This window comes from Epargyreus clarus, unplaced genomic scaffold, assembly GCF_041222505.1.
Source record: "Epargyreus clarus isolate Ecla_fem2 unplaced genomic scaffold, WU_Ecla_fem_2.2 ptg000018l, whole genome shotgun sequence".
NCBI classification, from domain to species: domain Eukaryota; kingdom Metazoa; phylum Arthropoda; class Insecta; order Lepidoptera; family Hesperiidae; genus Epargyreus; species Epargyreus clarus.
The window spans coordinates 1486911-1507443 of NW_027332226.1; the positions used below are offsets into that span (position 1 = coordinate 1486911).

The 20533-nt window shown below is 37.5% G+C and overlaps 2 protein-coding genes across 4 annotated transcripts; both read right to left on the reverse strand.

Moving 5' to 3' along the window:
* Positions 1-6427, reverse strand: Bacc (nuclear regulator Bacchus). Its single transcript, XM_073082515.1, has 3 exons — positions 6217-6427; positions 4557-4746; positions 1-1881 (listed from the first exon to the last, which is right to left on the reverse strand). Exons 1-3 carry the CDS (start codon positions 6319-6321, stop codon positions 1829-1831), a joined length of 348 nt encoding a protein of 115 aa, XP_072938616.1. The 5' UTR covers positions 6322-6427; the 3' UTR covers positions 1-1828.
* Positions 6428-7607: 1180 nt separating this feature from the next.
* On the reverse strand, positions 7608-19457 carry LOC140749469 (DDB1- and CUL4-associated factor 8). 3 transcript variants are annotated; one of them, XM_073082513.1, is made up of 12 exons: positions 19313-19457; positions 19084-19223; positions 18649-19006; positions 18260-18450; positions 17830-18003; positions 16343-16518; positions 15181-15359; positions 14345-14522; positions 13771-13910; positions 12682-12877; positions 12202-12321; positions 7608-10453 (listed from the first exon to the last, which is right to left on the reverse strand). In XM_073082513.1, the coding sequence occupies exons 2-12, from the start codon at positions 19199-19201 to the stop codon at positions 10289-10291; spliced, it is 1995 nt and encodes a 664-aa protein (XP_072938614.1). In that variant the 5' UTR covers positions 19202-19223; positions 19313-19457; the 3' UTR covers positions 7608-10288. The 3 variants fall into 3 exon arrangements, with proteins under 3 accessions (XP_072938614.1, XP_072938615.1, XP_072938613.1); XM_073082514.1 differs by having other exon boundaries at positions 19299-19425; XM_073082512.1 differs by having other exon boundaries at positions 19084-19416.
* Between the last annotated feature and the right edge of the window lie 1076 nt (positions 19458-20533).

Genomic DNA, 20533 nt, shown 5'->3' on the forward strand with positions numbered 1-20533 from the left:
TTTCGGTTTACTTAAAATCGGTTGTATTTACATTTCGTCCATTGTAGAAAATCAATAGTGTTCAACATCACAAATAAATAAATCGTACTAAGGTATTCACATTAGTCGTACATCGTACACAATATGCGACAGCTCAATCTTATCATAAAAGAAAGGCGGGACGATCGGATATTAAATCATAATATATAAGTAATTCAAATTTAATTTTATTCTCAATGTCAATTGCTGCTAAAAGAAACGAGTTCGCTCGCCACGGTAACCGACGGCCGACGGTGAGCTACTCGCTAAATGCTTTTCGAAACACCCCGCCGTCTCTCCTGGGTGCCGGGTATCGAGTAAAAAAATAGTCAATCGCGTAGTTGTCGAGTCGGCCGGCGCCCGGCGAAAGACAGCAGTGTGGGAAACGGAGTCGACGAAGTATGAAAACTCGTAGACGGCGACGGCGGCGAGCTCGCGACCGACCGCCGCGCGTCCTACATCGCTCGGCGAGCTCGGGGAGCGCGAGCGGCGATGGACGGCGCGCGGCGGGCGTTGTTCCCGCTCGGCGGCGCGTCACCGCGGTGCGGCGAGGCCCGCGGCGGGGGGAAGCCACGCCGCGCGGCAAATCGAACGAGGCCACGCGCGCCGCGGCCGGGGGGCTGCCCCCGCGCCGCGCCCCGCCGCTCCCGTGGCGTCCCTTCATAAAATATAACGTACCAACCTACATACTAAATCACTTTAACCTAGGAATCTCTTATTCCACACCTCGAACACTGGAATACCGAACTGAAGGCTCTATCCTAATTAACAATATTATGGACAAAAAATTACAGGCCGGTTTTTAGATGTTCGCCTCGCTATCGCGGCGCGGCGACCGTCGCGCTCTCTTTATCAGTCGTTGGGGGAGCGGGCGGCGGGCGCGCGAAATGCACGAGATAATGGCGAAATTGTGATGTTTTTCTAATAAAGTTGTCGCGCGTAATACGAACGCGTCTCGTCTACGGCGGTGGTTACTGGCCGTTCGGGAACACTGCAACGCCGCTTCAGATTCCTGGCCCGTTAACTCCATTTCGTTCAGTCCATATTTAATTCAGTTTAAAAATTCATTAATCGTTCCGGAAGCTGGCGTCGGAGTGATGCAGTAACCGATCGCGACGATAAGTATGAAGTGTTCAGAACAAATAAAACAAACTAGGTGTACCTGAATGCAATAATCACACTATGTTACATTATTGATTATAAAATCCCAGGCTTCACTTACGCTAAATATGTACACACAAACTCTCATCAACAACAAGAAAATGAAGAATTGAGCTTTGTGACTTAAAAACGCTTATTCTATATTAGTACAGCCATACCGGTTTATTATTACTATATTTTGTTACAAAATGATAGACACTATTGCGTAGAAAAATATCACAACTTCACCATTTGGGCTCACAGGTAAATACAGAGTGGATTCCACTTAGAATAAGTTTACTTTCGAAAACACATTTGTACATTTCATGACAAAATTCAACAGCATTCTACTAAGACTTATAATTAATAATTGTCGCAGCTAGCCGTGAAACGCAAGATACATTGGGTACCTAACTTAAACATTGTGTAAAATTGAAAATTCTGCATTCTGAACTTAGACTTAATTACGTTTTTTTGTCATTTAAATAGAACTGCACCCGTTTTTGGTGGGAGCGATGTCGGCCTCGCGTGTTCCCAACTGGCGGCACTGGTGTCGGTCTGTGGCGGTCGCTGGAGCAGTTGAGGCGACGCGAGGCCGCGCCAGTCCGGGCCGTCACGTGCACTAATAACTTCACTGTGACATTGTCCTTATAAAAAAGCACGAGGCGTATTACGCGTCATCTTCTTCCTCCTCGCCTAATAACTCCTCTTCAACCTCCTCATCTGGAACCAAAAATAGGTGTCAAGTTTCTACTGATTTCAAAAATTTTCTTTACAAAATATTAATATAATTTAAAACTGTTTTCCCGGATCCCAAAATAAACACCTAACCAAAATGTGCAAATACTATAATAAAGATTTACTACATTGACTATATTGTACATTATTACGCACTTGATACTAAATTAGGAATGACAAATTGATCCAGAACTTGAAAGTTAGCAAGCCAGACAAACTACTCGGTAACAAAACTTCCATTAGCACCATTCGTTTTGTATTCATGCGACAATCAAATTGATCGCATAGACACAGCTAGACGGCCGAGGCGGAACCTTATTTGAAATTCGTAACAATGTGCGAAATACGGTACGAAGTGATACTTGTTTGTTTCAGGTGTTGTTCATGTTGAAATCTAGATAACTTTTGCCAAATATGTAATGTGTACATTCATTAAAATCAGGATGCATTCTACGAATAACTCTATCCAAGCGCTTTAATTACTACGCTACTGACTACAAGTTGTTTAAATACTGGCTAAATTTATGTACACTCATACATAAATTTAACTTAAAGTGAAATACTTCTGATTTCAATATAACTTAGTATAAGATAGAAAGTTATGGAATTTTATAAATAAACTACACTAATTTTTAAATGCATTACAATTCGTAATTGAATATCCTAAATATACACAAGGCATGGGTGCCTGTATCTGACAAAATAAATAATATTGCCTTAGCTCCCTCGAATGCACAAACTACTGGCGAAACCACAAGTAACTTCATATGATCGAGTTTGCAGGCTATTGGTGTCAATACACTAACATAACAAGATAGGTAAGTAATACTGTAGCCTCTAGGAATATCACTTCCTTCGAGACTGTCTTCTAGGTAAATTTAACAAGCTTTAAAATAAGCATCAAAGTTCAAAAAAATATAGCCTATAAAAATAATTTCAATAAACAAGTTTGCCTATTGTGAAATATTTAAAACTTCATATATAAAAATATACAACACAAACATATCACATAGTTACTCTATGAGCTAATGTTCTAAAGAAGTAAACAGTTTATTCAGTCTAGCACTCCAGTTAAGGACTAACTATAAAATACTTACAAGTCTTAGGCTAAAGTTACCATGCATTATATTATTTTACATGACGCATGGAGTTATAAGTAACACACAAGTAAACTGATGTAAAAATTAGTGCCAAAATTAGACAAATAGGTCAATATGGCGCATTCCCATTACCACACGATGCGGAGGGCGTAATCTAACGGCAAAGTTTCGACTTGAACGTCTTGAACCCGCCACCTAGCGACAAAAGCCGGGAATGTTCGGATCGATGGCTACCGCCCGACCAGAAGCGAATATAGATTATTTTGATCCAAAAGTAAAGTTATTTTTATAACGTAATGTACCGAATGTTATCATGCACTCCCAGACTTAATATTGTACCATACTTGGAAGAGATGAACCACTTCACGAATTAAAGAATAAATACATAGTTATGTTTTTGTTCATAGATATAGCAATTCTGATGAATTAAATTGGATATTGCATAGACGTGTATAGCATTTTAACCGATCACGATGACAGTCATTATCACTTTATAATGAGGAGCATTAGATAATTAATATTATTAATATAACTATTAACTATACTAAATATAATGATATTTAGCCGATACTTCCAGTTTGCCCAACAGAATATAAAGTTTTCGCATTAAGTTGGCACAAACAATTGCGAATTATTTCATAGACTATGGGTAGAACAGTTTTACCAAATTTGGATCCACTACGATAAGCACGCAGTTGTTTTTCGTTCGAGGGGATGAAAGAGGGACGCGTAAACGGAAGTTCCCTACTTGCAGTTGGGTTGGGGTACTTTCGCTCCGTTTTGCGGAACGCACAAATGGGGACTAGACGCGTGCCTCGCGCGGATGCTCCACGGGCGGATCTTAGCACTTAGCATCGCTCGTAACGACATACGACGCGATTAATCGCAACTAGCTCGACGACCGACGCAAGCTGCAAAGTATTAGCAAGTCCCCTGCCAAGAGCGGTTTACGATACACATAATGTCGGACAGCTCTGTTTGTAGACCGTCCGAGATTACAGTTACTTATCATTTTCACCTTATCAGAATGTCGCGACAGAGTTCACACCCAGACGTTTGATTTTATTCACATACTAGATTTTATTTACCGCCAAAAAAATTTAGTCACGCGTGACCTGCTTCTTACCTTCGCAAGTTGTCTTTGAATACTTACAATAAGTTATTTTTTCAGTTTGAAGGTTCAACGTTAGCAATAATTTACTATCAAAGACTCGAACACACATAAAATTATTTCATTCATAACAAGCCCAATTGCCATCGTTTTGGCGCGCGACACTCAAGATCTGTGAAACATCACGCACCCCGAATGCACTTTACGTCACGCATAGTATTGCGCGCCAACTACTAATATGTAAGGTTTTTATACAACAAGTATTTATAGAATCTAAGCTTGAAACAAGTTTTCTTTAACATAAGGCTTTTGTTTTTAAATAACAAAACGTCTAATTGAAAGCCAAGAGGTAAAGGTTACATTTTAAATTGGTCTTTAACGGTTCTTTAAGATAGAATTGTGATGAGTTTTAAGTTAAAATTGAAATCTTTCATACAAACCACCCTCACCTTCGAGATCGTCATCCTCTCCTTCCCCTAACTCATCTTCATCCTCGTCCCCTTCTTCCCCTTCCACTTCCTCATCGTCGTCCTCTTCACCCTCTCCCTCTCCTTCAAAGTCCTCCTCGTCACTATGACCCTCATCATCTCCGCCGCCATTTTCTTCCTTTCGCGCCTTTTTCGCTTCTGTCGTTTTTTCCTACAGATCGAATCAAAGGCATACAAATATTAATGCAGAGTCCAAATCCAAATCATTTATTAAAACTAAAATGTTCTAAGCACTATTAGTGTTTATTAATCAATCAAATAACAACTGGCTTATAGCCAACTACATTTTTTATTATATGCCACAACCGTTGACGGTTTACTTATATCGGCGACGTTGTAGGGAAGTAGTGAACCGAGTTACGGCTTACGTGCAAGATAATGAAGCGCAGGTGACAAGGATTCGTAACAATAAAGAAGCGTGGGTTATTAGTAAGAGGGAAAGAGACGCACTGCGCGTAGCCGGCAACATACGGCCCATTTTGCCTTAACAAACTCCAACGGAAAATGGTCACCAACTCACCACGCATAACGTGAGCCATGACGTTGGATTTATAAAACCGCCAAAACGACAGTAACAAGTAACCTTTTGTATTATTACAACAAAGAAATCATGAGAATTACTGTCTAGTATTATAAAACAGTCTACAAGTATGTAACTGTACACGCTATGGGTTTGTTAGCGTGAATTTAGGTTACTTCGCGGGAAAGAGACGGCGTACGCATTACTAGCCTACAACATAAGCCGATATCGAATTGTTTTCAAGATTCCCGCCCATTTTATGCCCTCAATTCCATTCTACCATAATTTATTATAGTTTAAGCACTATTAGAACAAAGGAAGTCTGAACTACATACAAAACACCTACATGCAAATAATGCCGGGTCATTGACTACTCTCTGCAACGCCACTAGCTACCAAAATAAAGCACAATTGTGCAAACGGCGGCTCTGTTGTTTTACATCATATCATACTTGAATTTCGTAGGTATTGAGAAATGAACCACGCATATATTACGATAAAATTACTTTACTCGGCGTGCGGTTCTATGACAGTCCGATACCTACACATTGACATTCGCTCGCCGGCCATGTTACCATCTAGCGTCACGCTACCATGAATGTAAGCCGGACTAAAGTCAGTCAAAAATAGCTAACGATACGCAATAAAATCAATAATAAGCACTCAAGGGAATGTATTAGAACGTGTCTGCAACATTATTTGTAATATCCATATCAACGAGGACATGAGCGTACGTTCCCGCGCCATGTTTTTTTTCTGCCAAGGTCATGCCTCCATATCGAAAACGGGTAAACAAAGCTAGAAATCGCTAAGTATGTAAATTTATCTTGCAACGCACTACAAGAATATCTAAATCTTAACGTAGGGACATGGTATAAAACTACTGACTCATCGATTACCTCACGCACGCTAAAATGTGTAACTCGACAGAAATGACGTCCAAAAATACGCCGGTCGAGTGTTTCCTACTGAGGCTATATACTTGAATAGACCACGTGGAAGTTTCGAATGGAAAGAATATAATTATTATGGCACGTAAAAACGTTCAATAAAATGGCGAGCGACTAAAATGAATACATTCTGTTTGACATGTGCACTCACCTCTGCTGCCCTTTTGGCTCCTTTTAGGTCACATTTCGCGTCTCCCTTTTTCTCGTCGCCGACCTTGTCCACGGCCACTTCACTGTTATTTTCATTGGTGCTCATGATTGTTCTGATTTTTTGTTAATTACTAGAAATATTCAAGTTAGGTATACGACTGGCCCAAACCGACGCGAGACTGACTGATCGAGTGAGCGGGCGGGCGCGATGGAGATGAGTTTGAAAACGAAGATGGCGCGGGCTTCCACACGCCTCGCGTCTGATTGGTCGAGACCGTCCGCCATTATCAAGCAATAAGCAGCATGTGGGTAATAATATTTGGAAATTATTTTCAATAATTTAACATGAAATGCCAAATTGAATGTTTATAATCGTTTTTAATATAAATAAATATAAGGCAATCGTGCTAATGTTAATCACTGGCACGTATGTAATAAGAAAATAATAAAAATATAAACCTGTTGACATTTGTGATTTGTAATTTATGCAATAGATAGCGCCCCAGTTGATAGTGAAAAGAGCGGGAAAATGAAAAAGTTTATAAACTTCAAGATTTCTAATTCTGCAAATCTACTTGACATGGAAATAATATCGTATTAAAAAAATGTGATTGTGCGCGCTAGTAAATATCACACCTGCGGATATTTAACACATAAGCGGATTATTACATTTAAAATTGCTTAGACTGAAGTTGGTAAACACTTTATCTTTTATTTTAATAACATCATGATTTTTTAAAGCGTTCTGTTTTTTTTATTCTTATTAATGTACTTACTCGGCTCCCGTGAAATTATTATCAGTGAATTATTGTATAAATTTACAAGGTTATGAAATGAATGATCGTATACATAAATATTGGCAAGGTTTTATTTACAAAAAGTAACTGATTACAAAATTATCATAAAATTACATTCCTGAAGTAATACAAGATGTTATTAGTATTTAATGTAAGAAATTCAAATAATGTTGATCAAGAGTAGTAAACTGGAATTAATGTAAGAAAGTAATGACGTGCTAAGAATATTAAGATACCGCATATTAAAATTACAATTTGACGAAGGCACTTATATCAATTTAAAAAATAAGACTTTAATTAAACTTCTTATTTACTTCGATAACATTGAATTTAGGAAAGAAGGTGTATATTGAATTGCGTGAATATTGCCATAATATTTTAAAAAAATCCAATAAAACTAATAAAATATACGATATATATCATAGCCTGAACATCTTAAATGTGTAACTTTTTCTTACATTTAAAGCTGATAGGACGAATGTAATATAACACAAAACGAAATAATATATTTAGAGCATTATAATATGTCTAAGTAAATTTTAGTACGACTTAAAGGTCAGGTTTATTAGCTTTACGGTTAGAAAAACACGAAAAATAAAATTGCCCGCTTATTAAATAGGGCGTTTATTACTATTATTTACAAACTAACATGTTTCACACAATAACAAATAATGTATGGAAAGCTTAACATATTTTTGCTAAACATGTAGGCGTAGAATTAATTGTAACAAAAAATGTGAATTGTGACAAGTTGTAAGTGTTATTGATATAAGGGGTAAGTAAAACGTGAATATATTTTTTCATAAACGTGTTAGAGCTAGTGCTGCATACTCCTAATACCGTCCATAGCATATTTAACATTCCATAATTTGGTATTCAATGCTATTGACTGTTTTATTCCGACATTTCATGTAATATTTAGTGTCGTTTCAAAGCACTAAACATCGCTTATGAACAAATAGATATTCCCATTTTGTAAAATGATCAAAGTGTTAAGCTAGATAGTTTTATTAGAAAATTGAAATAATGACATATTTTTTAACATTTTAATTTTACTATAAACGAGCATGTATTTCTATTCTATGAATTCCGTTATTATCTATAATTAATCCTAGCTATTTAGAATATCATATTATATTTCTATTGAACAATTCAACCACCTTATTCCAAAGGTGTTCTCTGGGTAGTCTAATGAGAATTGAAATGTAGACAATTCAATTTACCTACGAATTTTCAAGAATTTCTCATCAAATCAAAATATATCACAGGCAAGACGCAGGATGTCCCTAACTAACTAAGAAAGTAAACAGGGCGGTATGTGTATAGAAATATATTAATTCCTATAGTATTTTTCTACAAACATATAATGGCATGCATTGAAAAATATTATAGATATTAATTATGTATAACAAGTTCCTTGTATTAATTTTTAACATCTTACAAATATATTTTTACTGAAAATTTGAAATAGCATTTTAAATATACTGGTACATTATGTTATATCAATGTCAATACATATTTTACAATTGTATTAAATTCAAATTGAATTTCGTACTAAAAATACATAAATCTTTATAAAGGTTATTTTTAAATAGCTATTACCACCCTGCTGGCTTTACTGAGACACCTTGTATATGACATTTTTCATTTAATCAATTAAAACCAAACGCATACCTTTATACCTCAAAATACCTAAACAAAATCTACATCAAACAAAAATCAAGTTTATAGGTATCATCTATAGAAACAAATAATATACAATACAATAAATGTACCTATGTTTGGTGTTTATCGCTAATAAACAAACATATGTATATGAGCGGATAATGACTACATAGACGAAATAACCTCTCACATAATAAAACAAGACTAAAAATATATTAATTTTTATGCAACGCTTTTTAATGGGTTTCTTATGTATTATATATGATGATTGAGTGTTTTGTTTATCCTGAATGCATTTCTAAACCAGTAATCCCATTGCGATGAAACTTTGATGAGTTTTTGCACCCGCCGAATTAGTACAATCAGTGAAATAGGTGGTGCGCTTAGCCGAAACCACTGGATCTAGAAGTATGAATTTTGCACAGAAATTCTTTATAACAAGCACTATGTAGAGATTATTAGCATATTCAATCCACACGAAAGATAGAGGATGGAAAGTTGTATAAAAAATCATCAGGGCTGATCACATCCACTGCAGAGTCAAATATTACCCACCAAGCGGGCACCAACATAACACTATACTACTCCATCTCCACGAGTACATAACCACAAATCTAAGAAGTACAAATCATTTCTAAATTAATATAAATTACATATAGGAGCTGCAAATGTCAAACACAACTAGCCACTATACTACTCCGCCCAATGTATTACACTCTAATAACACTAAAGGCAAACAAAGCAATCTTTTCGAAATTTTGGACCATAATTGTAATATTTGCATTTTGTTAACGATTTCCGGTTTCAAAAGAATTAGGCAGATATTAATTTGGGTTTACAGACTTTAGAGGAATATTATATATAGGTGTTTTCTTAGAACAAAATTTACATGGCACAAGAAGAAAATCCCTAAATGCTTTTAGAAAAGAAAAGTTACCGACTAAAATATAAGTATCTAACGGTCTAAAAAAAGCGGTATCATAGCCATAATACATGGTTGTGGGAATTTAGTATTTTAAAACTTAACATATCAAGAAACCCTTCTTCGCTTAGATTTAGCGGATACACCCGTATCAGTTCATTCCGCTGAGCGGGTTTGACAACACTGCATACATATTCTATATTAATATATTTTTGTGTTAACTACAAGATGAAAAGTTGAATAAGAGGTGTCATGGTCTACGGTTGTAGAATTAACATCAATCAAGCAGGTATAGGTGCCGCATACAAATTGGTATCCATATTTTATGCTACTGCACATGTGTTCAGCTGCCGTATGTAAAGATTTAGTTTCCAGTGGAAATCAAATGTAGGTGCTATGAGTTCTAAATGTGGTGTTCAGGTTTACTGTTTAGCTAGTGTTCATATTTACTATTGCAGGTTATGATCGACAGTGACACGCGTTATTAATACTCAATCTATCCAAACTACTTACCAAAGATCAAAATTTGAATATATAACATTAGCAGAATTTATCAAATGCCGATCTTTGGTAGGCATAACATTGGATAAATCGCTGATTAATAACAGGCGTAAGTTACACGTTAAACAGAAACTGTATGAATTTAGTAGTGAGATATTCCAAAGCGGTTGCAGGTGTTCCCAGTCCGGCTAGAAGGTGGTGCAGACGTTGCCGTCGAACTCGATGTTCCCTCCGAAGGGCGGCGTGTCGTCATCGTGCAGCGCGCGTGTATCGTCCCGCCAGGCGCTGTACAGCGTCGGCAGGAAGTCCCTGAACAGCGGCGGACGAGCCGTCGCACCGTTCTCGCGAATCACCTGACATTATACAACAACCAATTAAAACATAATATCTTCATTAGTTATATAGAGTCCGCCCCAAATTACTAGTCCGCTCCGAATATATAAACGAGTCGCATCGCAACAGAAAAATGTAGATATCAGCGGGACGAAGACAGCGCGCGACGCCCCCGGCACTCTCCGCTGCCCACTCTCGCCCGCGGGTACTTAGCTGCGTTAGTATGTGTACGCTGTACATGCCAATTAAACCTACGCGCAACAACTTCAGGGAGGACTAGAAGTTTGGCGCGGACTATACCGTTCTCGCAGATCACCTGACATTATACACAACCATATAAAAGTTATCTTCATTAGATATGTAACCCAAAGCCGCGGCAGTCCTATATGCCTTTAAACGGTGCTTGGATTACACACTAGAGACACGTTGTACACAAAAAGCAAATCAAACTTAAGCACAATAATTAGAGTAAAATAAAAAACAAAAAGAAATAAAAGACACCAAAAGTAACTGTGGACCGCTCGCGTATCACAATATATTATATAAAACAAAGTCGCTTCCCTCTGTCTGTCCCCATGTTCGCTTAGATCTTTAAAACTGAGCATCGGATTTTGATGCTTTTTTTAATATTTCATAATCTCATTTTCTAATATTACAGTACTGATATATTATCTTTTTGGAAAACTTATAATAAACTGATTCATTAAATACCCATATTACCGTGTTCGAAAAGTTTTTTACTACTTTCAAACAATGGGAGCTGCAATTTTTATTGATATTTGAGATGCAGCATTCTAAAAACACTTACAAAGTTTCCAGTAATAACAAATCAAAATAACTTCAATGCCTCAGCGGAACGAGAATACACAACGAAATCCGTCTATAACCTAAGTTAAAACGCCATATTGCGCAATTATAACATTACTTCTTACGTAAAACAATGTCGGTTCTAACTGTTCTGATTTATCAACGACTAGCTGACCCGACCAAATTTGTACCGCCTCAAAATCTATCTATCAAATATATTTCATATAAAATATAGCCTATGTTACTCGTGGATAATGTAGCTTTCGAATGGTGAAAGAATTTTTAAAATCGGTCCAGTAGTTTTTGAGCCTATTCATTACAATCAAACAAACAAACAAAGTTTTCCTCTTTATAATATTAGTATAGATAGAAATGACTACGATAGGAAATAGAGGTTTTCACAATGGTTACAAAACCATGTGACCTACCAAATGAAAAAAACACAGCAGCCATATTTGAAGTTGATCACAGATGCATGCTACCCCTAAATACAAGTTGAAACATCTTGTAAATACATCAATTGCCAATACCCAAGTGAGAACTACCTTAAAGGAAGTCTATGTCCTCCCTCTGGATGCGAGCTGTTTGGCCGTGAAAAGGAAACAAATACATTTATAACTATGAGAAAGTGGATATTATGTCACTGTACATTTAAGTTATATTGCATTACTTTTAATTTTTTCGCAACAAATTCATAATATCATCAACCCATTTTTATCCCACTGCCAAACTTAAGCCTCCTCTCAGAAGGAATGTTTAGGCCACCATTCTCTACATTGGTCAAGGTCAAGGTTAAAGATTACTCTTCTTCTGATCACTTATATGCTAGACACCTATATGCTTTCCTCTCAATGTTTCCCTTCATCGTTGAAGTCACTTAGTATAAACAACTTCAGATGTATGTGGGACTCGAACCCAAACCAAAATAACTATCATTGTTTTATACTAAAGATTCACATACCTTCTCCATTCCATCAAAGGTGGGATCATGTTCGCTCCTGGGTATCCATATTTTTATGTCCTTGTCGAGTCCACTGGTGGCCAAAACTGGGCACCGTGGATGCGCTTCTATGCAGTTAACCTGTGCAAGCAATAATTTTACAAAAAATCTTTTATTAATTTGTTTGTATATTATTTGTAATTATTATTTTATTATATTAAAAAAATGTATACATTTTTTTCTGTTTTTAAAGGCAATTTAAACTGCAAGGACTATTTATTAAATAACTGGATTTCGACTATAATTAATTGATTAAATAAGTACTTATAACATACATAACTAACACGCATTCGTAAATTGTTAAGATTGAGCTATTCTCTATTCCTTCAAACTTCAACTTAGCTCACTTTGCCCATTTTAACATTACCTAGTTATTTCCTGTATAGAAGTACTCAACACAATATCAAAGCCAATAAACCACTATTTATTCCAGATACTCACCACACCCTGCACGTCCGCTTGCAGCCACTGCACGATGGCCTCGCTGCTTCGCTCCCACACGAACACGTGCGAGCAGTCCGAACCCGAGACCACATACTGCGAGCGCGGCCCGAAGAACGACACGCCCTTGAACGTCGCGCTGTTGCGGTGCCCGCTGTAGCGGTGCGTGTAGCCGTCCGACGTGTCTGACGAGTCTCTGGAAAACGATAAGCTATGCTTAAACACAGAGCTAATACTTGTGTAACGACAAGCATGGCGGATCGTTCACCATAACGGAATGACGCGCAAAGGATGCCGGGTTCAATCCTTGGCCAGACAGATACCTACTTGATAAATTTAGGTTTCCATGTCTGGGTGTTTGTGTATTTGTCCCTGTGTACATAGCACCCACCATACAGTGAAGCCTAGTCTGTGAGTGTAGAAAGCGTTTTTGTTTTAAGCACAATATCTAATTTAACAATAAGCACACATAAATATTAGTCCTATTTTCTATACTTCCATAGGTTACGAGAGATATGCAAGGCCGCTAATACTTATGTATGTCAAATCCACCGGCAGTGGTGTACTAGCCACATAGTGGATAGTGCAAAGCTAGCCATACAGCCGATGTCATGCCTGGGCGGGGCCCTCTACCTTACATATTCCCTGACTGACGACATATTAAGATGGTTTAAATATACTTAGAGATCAGTAAAAAATTATAATATGTATTTCATTCATTACTTGTTATTAATGAAATGAAATGAAATATGTTTATTTGTATAGGCCAACGACGGCACTTACAAATTGTCAGGTACAATATTTTTCTTAAACTACTACCGGATCGGAACGCGACCTCTACTGAGAAGATCCGGTCAGAAACTCAGTGGGTTTGTCTTTTTTTTTTAATAATCATTATTCTCTTTTTTTTTGTTCCATCATATTTACATATAATTAATAAAGCATTATCTTTATTAGCTTATTAGCTTTATGCCACCCCGAAACAAAGAAAATCTTCAAGAACCAATATCAGCTAAGTTTTATGAAGTACCTTCCTACCGATCTCAGCCCAACCGGCCGTTCATAATCACGACTTATACAACAGCTCACTTGTTATACGCATCGGTCCTAGCGTTGAACAGGTAGATGTCTTCGTCGTTGTAGGAGCCGAGGATCTCGGAGCCGTCGTGGTTGTACACCGCGCAGGTCAAGTGTATCTGGGAACGCATTTTGCGCACCTCTGATTTAGTCTGAAAATTTAATTCAATGACAAAGTTATACATTGCATTACTTTCGTAACCGAGGGTAAAATAGGAATCTTACCCACGTTTACGAAAACATAAAAATAGAACTGTCTGTACTTTTAAAATAAGTACTCTCGTTCTTAATTATTTTTATTGTTTTAGACTATATAAGCTAAAAAAGAACTATTAATTCATGATTCGATTCTGCAAATCGAATGTTTTTTAATTAGACCGATTTTGAAATGACCTTCATTCAGATGGATTTTACCGGATGTCACAAAGGCGTTTACTGAACACAGGATGTGTTGATCGTAAATATGTACCCGAAAATGCCTGTCTAATATAATTATAACCTTACTGGTATTTAAATTTCAAAATACATAGTTCACATATACCGAAATAATTGCAGAGTAACTAAATTCAAGTTTATAGGTACTCACAGTTTTATCATGGAAATGTCCCGGGCAGTACAGGGCGACGGGCTCGGAGGGCTTCCTCGAGTCGTAAACGCGCACGAACTTGTTTCTACCGGCCACGAGCAGCTCGCACGAGTTTAGAGGATGGCCCGCCACGCTGTATAGCGGCACGTACATACCGTGCTCCAGCACTTGGAATAATCTGGAAGTATATCGAATGGTATAAGCGTTAGTGTTGTGTGTGATATGAAACCAAGAAAAGAAAAACGAACTAGACGTAGGTAGGTAGTACTAGTGGTAGGTACTACCACTAGTACTTGTCAACCAGTTTCTCCCCGCCACCGCAGTTTCGCCGTGACCACGATCCATGCAACACACCTTCTGTCTAATAACAGCAGTGTTAAGCGCTGCTTTGTTCTGTGCCCTTACCACGAGTTTTTACGTTTTGACAAATATGACTGTTTTGGTATTTGTTTACGTATTTGCCCATACTATTTCAGCGTCCCTAGTGGATTATATCAGAACTTGGAAATGGTATGGGCTAATACGTAAACAAATACGAAAACAGTCATATTTGTCAAAACGTAAAAACTAGTGGTAAGGGTACTGGTTTGAAGGGTGTGGTAAGGGAAACATAGGTGTAGCGGCGTGTCTGTGGCCGACCTTAGGTAGGAATACCTAATCCTATTTCGGGTTGATTACAGATGTGTGTAGGCGGCAGTAGCTTACCATTAGGTGGACAGGTTTCTCGTCTGCTACTCCTAACTCCTATATTATATAAGGAGAGGTGGTGTACCTAAAACGTCGTACGACAACGAGCTCCACCACCTCCCGAAATCCAACTCCAAAGCTCCACTCACTTGGAGGACTGATCGGAGCGCAGATCGCATCGCATGACGACGCCGTCCTCGCCCGCGGAGATGACCTGGTGCGGCATCTCCGCGCACACGTGCAGCTTGTGCGCCGCGCGGTAGTGCGCCGCCAGCCGCCGCCGCGACACCGCCGCGCCGCCGCTCGGCGGACACTGCAGCAGACGCACCTGGGAACAGACGATGTTACATGAGATGTAGTCCGCGCCAAACGCCAAACTTCTAGTCCGCTCTGAACAGTGTAGGGCGTAGTTTACTACAATTTGTAATCTGATTACTAACTACGATTAATAGTAGTTAACTACGACCTCCGATTGAGAAGTCGAGTTTCAACCATTAGGCTGTCACAGCCTGCTACACACAGTACACACTTCTAATGTATCGTAATGTAATGAATTGACTAAAGCCTAAAGCATCTCTATTCTAAGGGGAGAGCCATGGCCAACAGTGGGACAGTAATAGGCCGACGACAATGACAAAAAAATGTGCAACGCACTTTGAAACAAGGGTCTAATATTATATATTGGTCAAGAAAATATTAGATAATAATATAATCAAAGTGAAAGAATTAAAGCTAGCAAAACCTTCCCATTGAAATGTTCTAAATCTTTAAATACATCTAATAATTATATTTAAATTATCAAACGTAAGTATTCTCAAATGAAAAGTTCAGAGGTCAAGTAAGTACACTTCAGATAACACAAATTATAGAGAACTCTCAAGCATGTAGATTTGTAAACAATGTTTTCCATCACTATAAGTTAATGATCATTTATTATCAATGTGTATAATTTTGAATTACTCAATCCTCAAGGGATTTTAGAATTAAGGACAAACCTTTACTACTAAACTAATACAACTTTTATGCAAGTATAATAAACATAAATATATGTAGAAATATACATTAATAATAGTATAGATGAAGCTTTGCCTATAAATAATTAGATCCTTTACATTTATGACACACTTGACTACATCTATTAGCATAAACTCCCAGTCATCTAGTGTGAAATCTAGGGCAATCAATATGCTATCTTCTGAACACAGTGATAAGTTTTCAGATTTATCCCATTAAAAATATAACCCGTATGGAAACTACTTACATAGTTACTTACTCTTTCTATATTAATAATAATTGTAATATACCCCTTACCTGTCCATCCCTTGCACAAGTGACAATATTCAGCTGACTTCTGGCATTAAGATGAAGGAACTTGCTCTGGAAAACATTGGACTTGTGGCCCGTCTTAATGGTCTGCAAGGCCTTCTTCTTAGCCCAGTCCCACACCACAACATTTGTGTCATCTGAGCCTGACGCTAAGAGATGGCCTGGAAATAAATGTATATTTATATGTAATGTCCCCATAATAGGACTATTAGAAGCAGGATATTTGGTATTTGGTACACAGTAATTAATATTTAGTAATTAGTGAGTCCTTTTTTATTGTAGTGAAAACACGCATGGATTCCTCTCAGCCGCTGGGGCAGTGGAGAGAATATGCAAGACTCCAAATGACTAAAACCCCACAATGTTCCTCTGAACACCCTTTGTTGGGACTGCGAGTATGCTAATAGCACTTGTTTGCGGTAAATACTCAACCATTGCTCTAGAATTTAAGATTGCTGAAGATACAAGTTATTGATTAAATATTGTTCTTTTTTATAATATCTTTCTTATGTGAGACAATTCTTTTGATTTAACTATGTTAAAAACTTTGAATTTACCCTACAAGGATGATCTCTCTTCTAGATCTCCTATTTGAGGACTAACTTGCTTCTGATTGCTTGTGGTAAACCACATTGTTTATAAACAGTTCAGTTGTTAACTAATGCGGTATTATTATCCAATTCAAATCGGACGTATGCAGTTGAAGGTATAACCTTTTTTTTTTTTTTTTTGTTTACGAGGGGGAAACCTTCAAAAGGTACCCAGTGTCGTAGGAGCGACACGGGGTTATGTGGGATTCTTACCGCACTAAAACCCCCCGGTGGCCGTCCTCAGCGTTGCCAAGAGGACTCCGGGATCTCCTACGGAACGCAACCGGAGTCCTCTGAACGCGTTGCCCCTTCGGGCTCCTCCTAGGTGAGCGTCAGGTCTCACCACACCGTCTGGTGTTTACGACGGTATGCGACCACTCATACCGCCGTCCTTCCCGGAGTTGCTTGCTGGACGGCTCGACCTCCCAATCTTGCCGCCCGCAACCCCGGAAGCCCCCTTTTAGTCGCCTCTTACGACAGGCAGAGGATACCGTAGCCCTATTCTAGTCCCGGGACTACAGGGACATGAAGGTATAACCTACCACATTGTTTATGTAGTTCAGATTGTTAACTAATATGGTACTATTATCCAATTTCCGGTAGGATGTATACAGTTCAGGTAGTTACTTAAATCACTGTGACCTAGTTACGAGCTAGTGCGAGTTAGCTGTCTAGAACATACTAAGTTTTGAAATAAAAAGAAATTTCTGGTCATGGATGAACAAAAGTAGTACTGTGAGCTTCACTGATACCTTACTGTAATCATTTCAAGATATATATTATGGCTACAGATATTTTTAGCTACAATAACAATAATTAATTGTAGTCCCTGTAAATGCATGAATTACAAGTTTAATAATAAATAAAGTGAAACGAACTTACCTTCAGGATGAAAATTTATAGAATTGACGCACCCTCGATGTTTCATTAAATGATGTAGTTTCTTCAATCGATACACTGCATGCAGTGAGCCATAGAACTTTTGCTCAAAAATCACATCATTTTTCGCCGCTTTACCGCAGGGAAATGTCAGCCCCATCTCTCTGTTTATAATTTCTAGAAAAAATTAAATAAAAAATTTCAATTTATGTCCTTAACTTTGAATCAATTTTACAATAATACATAAGGACAGAAACAGATGAACTAAATGAAATATAAAATTTATAATTTTAACCAATTTAAACAATGGGTTGCGTAGAATCAATTTTTTGTTATTTATTCAGATGTGAAAAAAGAAAGCAAAAATCTTGCCTTATAACTTGTTAATCACAGAATCCTAAATAAATTAATAATTTAAGAAACTCATACCAACCTCTTAACAACAAGTAGTTATGCTTAGGTCGAGTCTTAGTGAGCACAGTGGGTGGTGTGCCCTTATTTTCCTCAGTATCCTCATTGTCGATCGACCAGACATCATCTTCACTGTCAATATCCTCAGATGGAATACCCACAAGATCATTGCTCGAGCTCTCAAAGTTATTACCTGAAGAGGATTTGCTGCTTCTACATTGCAACAGAAACATACCAGAAAATATAAATTTAATATTAGAATTACATTTTTTTTATTGTTTACATTCACAACACATATAGAGTAATTGAAGGATAATTGAAACTGTCTGTTTTTTACTTGATTTTTTTCTATTGGACATTACCAAGTAATGAATTCAATTTATATTAAAAATAATTTAATTAATTTCTTACACGCTTGCTGAACTATCTGAAAATGTCGCAGTTTCTGCATCAGACGTGTTGTCTGCTTGTCTAGACATGTTGCCTTCATCCGGCGACAGGTCATCGGAATCTCGCGAAGAGTCATTACTGTCTGAATCGCCTCCATCGGGTGTCTTCCGCTTCCTGTAGTTCCTTAAACGTCTGGGTCGTCTGATGTTCAGCAATATCGCACGAACGTTGCTGCTAGAAGGCGCAACGTGAACTATCTCGCTGGCCACTGCCTCCGACGGACCCGCACCGCGGTCTTCGCTGCTCGTGCTCTCAGATTTATCCGCAGACAATCCACTATCCACATTATCCTCTTTTTCTTTCTCCTTACTTGCACTGGCTGACGTAAAAAAAACATAACAAGATGGATACATTATCAACGTCACTACTATTACGAATTTCGAGATCTACACTCACCAGTCTCTTTAAAACTATCCTGCGAGCTCCCGTCGTTCAGCTTCAACTTCTTTACACCCATCTTAGGACTCACAGGCGAATCCTTTATTTCGTCATCGCTCAAAGAATTATCTTCCATTGCGACTTACCTACGTTTCGATCTACAATGGAAGGTAAAACGCGAAAATTATATCGTAGAGCTATGTAACAAGAAAAACAAACTGAAACATAATCACCGAAATGATTTTACAAGAAAATAAATGATGGAATTTTTCAGATTTTTCTTATTTTTGATGACTTTACTCGGATTGGACAGATCTATTTATTCTGTAATTTGGATTGGCAAAAGAAAAATGACAGACAGACACACTAATTTAGGGATGTAAGCACATACCTGTATATTGTACCCAAAAAAGAAATTAAAAATAAAAACAAATTTGTATATAATTGGATATATTACTTTAAAATAATTAAATATTACAATTACTAAGAATTATCAAATACTTTTATATTTTAAACGATTGCAAATCGATAATTACATTTTATTTTTATTCTTTAAATTACATTTTATTTTTATTTTAAGCGGAATAATACGCTAATTCTTTTTGCTTGAATAACAATTTTAAATAAAACCTGTATTGCAGTCGTATAATGTGCCGATAAGTTATTAAGCACTTCACACACAACGCGCCAGTTTACATTTGAATTAGATCCGCCGCCCGACAGACTTTCTGGTCAGTGCTAGACATGTATTGCTTTTCACCATAGAGTATTATTATATACAGGTACTTTTCGCACAGTAAAATACTCTGTAGTTATAATATAAAAATAATCTACCTAATTTTGGTGGCATATTCATATATAATAATATATTTAATTCATTTATTTGTTTAACTTTCTTGAAACACCTTAAAGTCAGTGTCACATAAAGTAAATTTAATAATGACTTAATACTACTCGACCAAGCCAACTAGACGAATGTCAAACGTGACGTCACTCGTAAGCTATGTGCGTACCGCTGGCAAAAAAATAATGACATGTTGTGAGATGTTGATCCGCTACAAATATGTACGATCAGTACGATGGTATATATTTTAAACCATGCAGTATGTAGGTACCACCCTCCATCCCTCAAAAGATGCGTGCAGGAGGAGTGCTCAAAGGAGGGAGGAAGAGTGGTACATACTGCATGGTTTAAAATATATACCATCAGTGGCGGATTTACGAGCAGGCTGAGTAGGCTTCAGCCTAGGGCGGCAGATTTTTGGGGCGATAAATTTGGGGACCGAATTTTTTTTTGCTACCTCATAGAAATCAAAAAGATTTTTGCATTACGGTTTTCTGGTCTTCTGATGCCTTACAGATAGAAGTCTGCAACAAATGTTTCCGATGATTTTGTTTTCTCACTTGTCATTGCATATTCCGAGAGTAGCAGACTTCCATATTGTGTAAAACAGCTAGTTCGCCGCCC

Bases quoted from the DNA above. Each gene is read 5' to 3' on its own strand.
- Bacc (XM_073082515.1), bottom strand. From the start codon at position 6,321: ATGAGCACCAATGAAAATAACAGTGAAGTGGCCGTGGACAAGGTCGGC. The intron at 4,747-6,216 runs GTGAGTGCACAT...TTCGATCTGTAG, and splicing joins GAGCCAAAAGGGCAGCAGAG to GAAAAAACGACAGAAGCGAA. The intron at 1,882-4,556 runs GTGAGGGTGGTT...TTTTGGTTCCAG, and splicing joins AGAGGATGACGATCTCGAAG to ATGAGGAGGTTGAAGAGGAG.
- LOC140749469 (XM_073082513.1), bottom strand. From the start codon at position 19,201: ATGGAAGATAATTCTTTGAGCGATGACGAAATAAAGGATTCGCCTGTG. The intron at 19,007-19,083 runs GTGAGTGTAGAT...TTTTTACGTCAG, and splicing joins GGATAGTTTTAAAGAGACTG to CCAGTGCAAGTAAGGAGAAA. The intron at 12,878-13,770 runs GTGAGCTGTTGT...ATCGTTTTCCAG, and splicing joins AGGACCGATGCGTATAACAA to AGACTCGTCAGACACGTCGG.